The following is an 8,844-nucleotide window of genomic DNA, read 5'->3' on the forward strand; positions in this document are numbered from 1 at the left end:
CCCAAAGTGAGAGTCTGACTCTCTGGCTTCAGAAAGAAAGTAAATTCTTATGCTCAGGAACTTACTTCACCTCTTCTGGCCTCTTCATATCTTGGTGTTCTGCATAAAATAATTATTCAGAAAATAATGGACTTATTCTTAAAGTAAGCATCACAAACAGAATTCTAGCAACTGCAGCACACTAACAGACTTTGGCTCACTGAAATATAAGTATGCAGTTTGGAAATTTTAATCTGTGTGTGTGGAACTCCAGTAATTTCTAGAGTAGCTTCAAAGTTTCCAGAAAACGCGGAAGAAACCTCCCTCTCTAACACACACCCGCACATGCGCACGCCTCTGTTTGGGAAGCCTCATTATCATTTTTGTCTGTTTGTTTTTTTTTTTTAATTTGGGATTCCATGGAGATTTTATTTGAATAGAAAGTTCCAGAACATATTCAATATTTTATTTAATAAAAAAGTTCCACTAGTAGAAAAAAGAAAAATTTGGAAACCACTATAAGAACATTTGCATCTCTTTTCTGGAATGAACATTATGGGATTATTTGCACTTAATTTTTTAGATTCCAGTGGTAGCTTGGTTTACCAATAAATTTCCAGATTAAAATTTATGCTCTAGAAATCTTATTCCTCAACATGTATTGCTGCTCTTTCTGTCAATGCCCCAGGACAGGTAGGTGTGAAATGGCAGGATTTGGCCCAGCTGGCTGTGGGCCACTTCACTACACTTAAAACTACTTTAGGTCCTTGAGAGATAGTTACTTGACTGTAAACATGCTGCATAAGGAGCGCATATTCAGGGATAACAAATTTATCATCTCCTACCTAAGATAATGGAAAATTCATGAATATTTATTTTTTACCTTGGATTACCATGAAAAATCATATTACTTACATGAGAAACAAAGCAAAAATACAATTTTACTATTTCCTTCATTGAATTATGAGTAAGAAATGATCCAGCACAATAAATGAATCGTTACATCACCTTCTAAATCTAAAAAGTTTTATTTAATGAACACATCCACATTGAATAAAATCAGTTCGGGAAAATTAGTTGCTTGCTAATTAGTAGGAAATAACAATACATGTTTGGACAATATATCCAGCAGAAGTTCGATGCAAACTTCAGCTCCATGTCCCTTGACTTACGCTCTCTCATAAATTCTGGTAGAAGTGACGCCTTTCATGACACATTCCTAGACACACAAAGAAATTTCTTGATCAATCACGGGACTAAACCATGAGTTATTTATTTTCTCTAATGTTGGGAAGGAAACAGTAGTTATTTGGGAAAATATTCGTTCTGAGATCCTATATACACCTGCTATTGTAGTAAGTGAGGGAGATATGAAGACCGAGAAAACACAAGTCTTCCCCTCAAGGAACTTTACAGTGTATAAGGTGAGTGAGAAATATAACCGGAAATGCATCACACAACATGGTGTGTGCTGAGAGCAGTCACGGAATGCTTCCTGGGGGACGGCACGCCTCGACTGAACTTAAAAGCATGAAGGGCAATTGCCAGAGCGAAACCACAATCCCAGTGGGATCACCCTGTTCGTGCTACGTAAGCCAGCATGACTGTTTCTTTAGGTAGAATAGTGCCTATAAGATGACCTAGCAGTAGAGTCTAGAATTAAGCACCTAGAAGAGACTCACCACCACCAGTTTGTCATCCACTCGTTTTCTCTTTATGGTGGTTGATTTTCCTTCCCACTTCTGCACCTGTACCAGGACTCCTCCATCTAAGGTTATGATGCTCTGGGAGCATAGTAAGAAATGATTACCATTGGTATACGGCAGAGGAAAATAAAATAAAAAACACATCACCTTTGAATGAAGGAATATTTCGAGGTCCTTAGTCCCTCGAAATTGTAAGGATATATTACAACCAAAATAAGTGGAAAACAATAGCATACAAAGAATACATTATGATCAGAAAATGATACAAAAACACACACTTGAAATAATACCGTAAAAAATATAGGTAACAGATTTACGTTGAGATGACAGTCTTATAGGTGATTTTTCTCCTTTTTTGCGTCAGCTCTTTCCTAAACATTCTCTTACATTGTTATGTTATTTTAATTCACTTCAGATAATCTATATGTTGTATGACAAATAAATTGTGTTAATCACTTTTTTTTTAAAAGAATAAAGACAACTTTATAGAAAGGAGAAGATTCACTAATATCAAAGGCAACATGGTTTAAACCTAGGGAATCAGGGATCTTTGACCTGTGATAGACTAGTTCCCCTCCTTTTATACAAAACGACTTCTTCTAGGCAGCAGTCTTTTAGAAACCATGCTTTTATTCTGCTCCAATTCCTTCTTCCTCACCTTGGCTTTTCTGTCATCTGCAGTAACTTCATCAAATTCCTGGCCCAGTTTGAAGGAAATCTCAGTATTTTTAAAGGTGCTTTCTGATTTAATGGTGATCATATCCCCATTCACACTGATGGTCAGGTTGGGTTTGGCCATGCCAGCCATTTTCCTGGTGGCAAAGCCCACTCCTACAGTTGGGAAAAGAAAAAAAAAATGTCAAGTCCACAATTTTCCTTCACGTCTTTAACGAAGTCAGAACTGCAGTGTATGTGTGTGTTTGTATGTGTATAGGTGGGTTAGTGTGTAGAGGTGGGGGTGTGTGCATAAGAGGAAAAAGACACGAGTGAGTTTCTTAAAAGCCTCATAGGACAGCTACTGCAGATAAGTAAAGCAGGCTAATATTCAAAGAAACCCATGGCACAATTAAGTGTAGGTCAACCTGAATTTCTTCTTCCGGGTTTCAGATACAACTCCACAGGAGACACGTTGTTAATTTTGAAAAAGTTTAAGTCTTCTGAAATATATGTGTATATATATATATATATAGTCACTGCGCTCTCTAACTGGCCATCTCAACCATTAGGGTAGCAACCATCATTTTGCTCAACTCATGAAGCACTTGGGTCATCTTGACCTTTCCTTTTTAGAAAACAAAAATCCATAGTCAAAGACAGAATTCTCAAGAGGATTTTTAAAATGAATACAGAGTTACTCCATTTAAAAATAATCTGTTTGGGTGTACAAAAGTCACATTTCCTGGCATTTGCTGCCAAGTCCTATTTTCTTGGCTTTTCCAAATTACTATGAAATGAAGATTTTGATTAATTTCTCCAAAAGGCAAATATGAAAAGAATCACTCTTTTAGTAGGTTTAGAATTCAATACTTTGATTCTCAATCAATTCAGCTGCAAACCCCTCTTTTAAAAAAGGAAATTTTTTCTTATGTAAGTAAGGTAAGGGATGAACAATTTACAACTTAATGTAGACAGTGGGAACTTGCTGTCACTGCATATGTTATACAGAATTTATGACAGTCGTAGATGTGTTGATTTTCTTAATGCATGTACATAAATCTAAGCTACTTCTCTTACTAAAGACTACTTATCTATACCAAAGGTTAGGTAGAGGGGGTAAGAGGGAGAAAAATACTGTACAAAACAAGTGATGCTAAGGCTCTTACTTAGCTACCTGTCTGAAAAATGGCTGCAGGTGGAAAGATATCTGGCTTCATCAAGTCCTGGCTCTGTTACACAATATAACTTCACATACGTGGAGTGAGTCAGCATAATGAATGGATGCAACATTAAGTATAATTCCAGAATGGCTGACCTTGGGAAAAATCACATTCTCCACGGTCCTTCTTTGACTGATGAAAGTAATACCTGCTAACTGATTGATCATCAGTTAGAGCAACTAATTTCAGGAGATATCTTATTGTCCTTCATCATCCCCAGTGCTTTATAATTTTAAAACACAGTGGTATAAGAATTTAAATATAAATGTTAAAAGTATAAAATGTTCCCCAAAATCAATAGCAAAATAGCCTCAAGTCCTGACATTTCTGTATCAGCACATACCAATTAGTTTACTGAATCATGGTTAGTTGATATTCTAGAAAGTTGGGTCTCTTATGCTGAAGTCCCTAAATTCCCTCCTGTCTATAAACAAGGAAAATAGTGGTACTTACTGGCAAGGAAAATATATATATACTATATGACTTAGGGAAAGGTGAAGTCTTGAGATAGGGAGATTAAATCCTAACCCCTGTAAACCTCCCCCCCTCAAGTTGCTACCCCTGGATACAACCTTATCGTGCATAGGGGTGTGAGGAGAAGGCCTTTCAAGGTAGAAGCTGTCTGAGTGAAAACCAGCCTCCGTACCTGCTTGATTCACCACAGTAATTATCCAGGGAACATTCACATAACACACTGGCAATATTAGCAGAATCTAAAAGCCTAAAAGCCTCCATTATCAAGGAGGAGGTGTGTTATGGATATAACATTGTCCTTTTGACTTGATAATCCTATGGCATTCCACATAATTCCTAGTCAAAGAAATATTTAACCCCTTAAGACAACGTATTTTCTGAAATTAAGATTTTGGCTCCCATAAAACAACCACTTTTTAACAGATTGACAGTGAGAAAATGAAATAATTAATATATGTTTACTTTAAAAATTACATTAAAAAGAGAAATATAGTGTGCTTTCAGCTTCAAATAGAAATTATTGAACACTAGGAAATAAATATCATCTTATTTATTTTATATGCAAGAGGGAATGAAAGAGAAACAGGCAAAGAGCCAAGTAAAACAAAGATACCCCAGTTTAGCAGTGAAATAAAATCTTGTCATTCCTGTGGACCATAAAAATTCCAGTTAGACCCTTTTTCATATTGGCTCACCTGTAAGAAACAGTAGTTGTGACTTTGGTCTAGAATGTCTCTACAAACAAATAATTCTCACTTGCTACTTTTATAGCCTCTGTATGGAAAGCAGCATTTCCTATCTGGCCAATACTTCCAGAATGAAAAGCAGCCATAAGCCCCTCTTCCCCCAGAGAAAAAGTTATAAATCCAGTCACCCCACAACGGCGTTTCTTACCCACTTCTTTCATGTAATCATCAAAGTTTTCACTGGAGGTAAGTTTCCAGGTACCCACAAAGGCATCACACATTTTATGAGCTTTCTAGGATTATCTTCAAGATGAGAAAAAGAGCTGTAGCTGTCAGGAAGGTGCTATGACCTTCTTGAGTCCAGATAACTTCCTTTTAAAGATACCCAGATCATGTGATCTTAGGAATAACCAATTGGGGACTGTATCAGATCATTTCCTTCATTACCAGCCTCTGCAATTTTTCCTCTGAGTCATGTTTTTAAGAGAAATTTCTCAACTTTGGTTCTCCCTGGCAAATGGTCATTTGACTTAGAGTAAAAATTATTTTTCAGCATTCACAAAATATTTTCAACATTCCTATTTTGAGTTTAATGCTCAGTGCATTGAATTTGTACCTATTATTTCCATACATATTTATCCCAGTGTAGAGTAGGTTAATTATCCCGGGATGAACTTTGACCCCCTTCTCGAGAGTTTCTATTAAAATTACAGTTATGTGGTTCTCTTGAATTAAGGAACTTAAGAATTATCTTACAGATTCTTCAGTAATTGCGAAGGCTATTTGGGACAGCGCTATCTTGGGAATTACTTGCCAATTCAAACGAAATAAATAATGGCATCTTAAAATACCTCAGATTTCTCATTTCAAATGTTTGGCATGAGTGAAAAAGAAATTATCCATCAGGAATCTGTCAATTTAATTAATAATGACTTAATTTCACTCTTTCCACCCCGTAAATGAGAGCATAGTATGTATTTCCATAGTATTGGGGCCTTAAAAAAAATAGGCCCCCTTCCAAAATATGCTCCTCATCCTGAGAAAATTCAGCCAGTTCCTGAACTATGTTATGAGCTCAAAATTTATCCAGCTCTAAATGGTGTTGCTTTACTTGAAAATGATCAGAAGTGGTGGGTGGCCACACGCTACCAAAATTTTATTTCCTTCTTTTACACAGAGAATAATTCATGAGATTACTTTTCTAAAGTATTCCTGTCTTTCAATCTCCTCCTACACCATCAGAATGATGGAAGGTGTTCATATGTGCATCAAACTACCATGCACATACCCAGATTTTAGAAAAGAAAAAAGAAATAAAAATATTGCATCATGATGAATCACTACACTGTGTACCCTGCTGAGTAGTAGCTGCCTCACATGCCATTGATTCACAGACCCATGTAAGTATCCGGAGGGCTTCCCAGAAATGTTTGAGGCAGAGGATTCTATAAAGGACAGGTTTTTCTGTAGGCAAACAAATTGCTATCAAGGCCCGATAAAGTCATGTTACAATAGTAAGTTTTAATTGTTGCATTTTTTTAATGGCACGGTAATAATGTTCATCCGCTCTGGACTGTTGCATAGATACACGGATCGTGGGTGATGTACCATTCTGGGTAGACTTGCTATTAAAAATTCATCTGTTTCCCATTGAACAAGTAAATAAAAATGATCAACCTTAATACAGTGATAACTTGACAATGTTCTCAATTAATAATGGTTTGCTTTTTTGTTTTGGCTTGGTTTTGGGTTATCTTTTTTTAAGATTTTCTTAAGAGAAGTTTTAGGTTTACAACAAAATTGAGAGGAAGGTACAAAGATTTCTCATGTACCCTCTGCCCCCACACATTCACAGCCTCTCCCATGATCAACATCACTTACATTTTTTACCAAGGATGAACCTACACTGACACATAATAATCACCCAAAGTCTATAGTTTATGTTAGGATTCACTTTTGATGTTGTATATTCTGTGTGTTTGGACAAAGTATAATGACATGTATCCATCATTGTAATATCATAGAGTATTTTCAAAGCCCTAAGAATTCTCTAGGCTCTGCCTATTCATCTCCTTCCCACATCCCTAAGCCCCCGGCCTGTGCAAGCACTGTAATTTTTACTGTCTCCATCATTCTGCCTTTTCCAGAATATAGTTGTGTATGTGGACTTTTCAGATTGGTTTCTTTTACTTAGTAATATGCATTTAAGTTTCCTCCATGCATTTAAGTCTTCTCATGGCTTCATAACTCATTTCTCATTAATGCTGAAAAATATTCCATTGTCTAGACATACTATAGTTTATGACATTCACCTACTGAAGGACATTTTGATTGTTTCCAAGATTTGGCAATTACGAATAAAGCTGCTATACACATCCACATGCAGGTTCTTGTGTAGACATAAGTTTTCAACTCCTTTAGGTAACTACCAAGGAGCATGATATAGTAAGAGTAGGTTTCATTTTGTAAGGAGCCACCAAACTGTCTTTCAAAGTGGCTACACCATTTTGCATTCCCACTAGCAATGAATGAGAGTTCTGTTGCTCCACATCCTCACTAGTATTTGGTGTTATCACTAGTATAGATTTTGACCATTCTAATAGGTGTGGAGTGGCATCACATTGCTGTTTTAGTTTGCATTTTCCTGATGGGGTATGATGTGGAGCATCTTTTCATATGCTTATTTGCCCTCTGTATATCTTATTTGGTGAGGTGTCTGTTAAGGTGCTTGGCCCATTTTTAATTGGGTTGTTTGTTTTCTTATTGTTGAGTTTTAAGAGTTCTTTGTATATTTTGGATAGTAGTCCTTTATCAGATAATTTTTTGCAAATATTTTCTCCAGCCTTTGAATAATGGCTTACTTTTCAAAATATATGTTGATGCTTTACTTTTAGTAACAAATTGCTTCAGACAGGTTTTCAAATGATTATCACACTTGAATAATATATCATGTATATTTTAACACTGCAATTTAAACATTTTTTTTTTTTAGAGATGGACTGCCCAAATACTGCAGTCTTTAATCACATGTGGTTCCTGAATACTTGGAATGTGGCTAGTATGACTCAGAAGTTGAATTTTTAATTTTACCTACTTTTAATTAAAATTTAAGAAATGATCCTTATACAGTTATTGGGAAACTTTTAAATATATGTGGGAGAACCTGACTATGTGAATCTACTCTTCCAATTATAGAAATGTCTAAATCTTATGAAATCTAAGTGTCAATCAAGCATTTCAAAAGAAAATTTAGAATCTGAATTGAGTTGTACTAATAGTATAAAATGCACACTGAACTTTGAGGACAATATAAAAAAGTGCAATATCTCATTAAAAATTCTTGCACTGATTATATAAACTATGAAATGTTGAAATTATGACATTTTTGATATATTGGGCTAAATAAAATACGTTACTAAAATTGCTAAATTACTAAAATTAATTCAGTAAATTAATGTTTCTTTTCACTTTCTTAACCTGGCTACTAGAAAATTTATTTATTTATTTATTTTAAAGATTTTTATTTATTTATTTGACAGAGAGAGACACAGGGAGAGAGGGAACACAAGCAGGGGGAGTGGGAGAGGGAGAAGCAGGCCAAGCAGGGAGCCCAATGCAGGGCTCGATTCCAGGACCCCGGGATCATGACCCGAGCCGAAGACAGACGCCCAATGCCTGAGCCACCCAGGCGCCCCATAGAAAATTTTAGATTACACATATGGCTCACATTACGTTTCTATTGAGTAGCACTATTTTAGAGTCACATAGTGACACCAACGTTTATTTGTTTATTCAACATGTGTGTCAGGGACTTGGGCAGCCATTGGGGATTCAATATGGGCAACCTTAACAGGCACTTGCTGGCTCTCATAGAGCTTACATTCTAGTTCTGGAGAAGATCATATACAAGGAGATAAATAAACCAACATCAGGTAGTGATTTCAGAGAAAACAGAACGAGATAATCTGACGTAATGACTGCTCTGAGGGCTGGCAACACTAGGTGGGGCAGCTCAGGGAGGTCAGTCCAAGGAGGTGGACAGTGGAGCTGATACCTAGAGGATGAGAAGAAAACAGTCACGGAAAGATGAGACAAAACATGTTCCAGACACAGGGAACAGCA

At 36.3% G+C, this 8,844-nt stretch overlaps 1 protein-coding gene across 1 annotated transcript; it reads right to left on the reverse strand.

Moving 5' to 3' along the window:
- Positions 1–835: 835 nt before the first annotated feature.
- FABP4 (fatty acid binding protein 4) lies at positions 836–5,079 on the reverse strand. The gene is made up of 4 exons (XM_035011430.1): positions 4,931–5,079; positions 2,344–2,516; positions 1,662–1,763; positions 836–1,198 (listed from the first exon to the last, which is right to left on the reverse strand). Exons 1-4 carry the CDS (start codon positions 5,001–5,003, stop codon positions 1,148–1,150), a joined length of 399 nt encoding a protein of 132 aa, XP_034867321.1. The 5' UTR covers positions 5,004–5,079; the 3' UTR covers positions 836–1,147.
- Positions 5,080–8,844: the final 3,765 nt, after the last annotated feature.

Source organism: Mirounga leonina, unplaced genomic scaffold (assembly GCF_011800145.1).
Source record: "Mirounga leonina isolate KUSES-001 unplaced genomic scaffold, KU_Mleo_1.0 Mir_165, whole genome shotgun sequence".
In the NCBI taxonomy this organism is placed as follows: Eukaryota; Metazoa; Chordata; class Mammalia; order Carnivora; family Phocidae; genus Mirounga; species Mirounga leonina.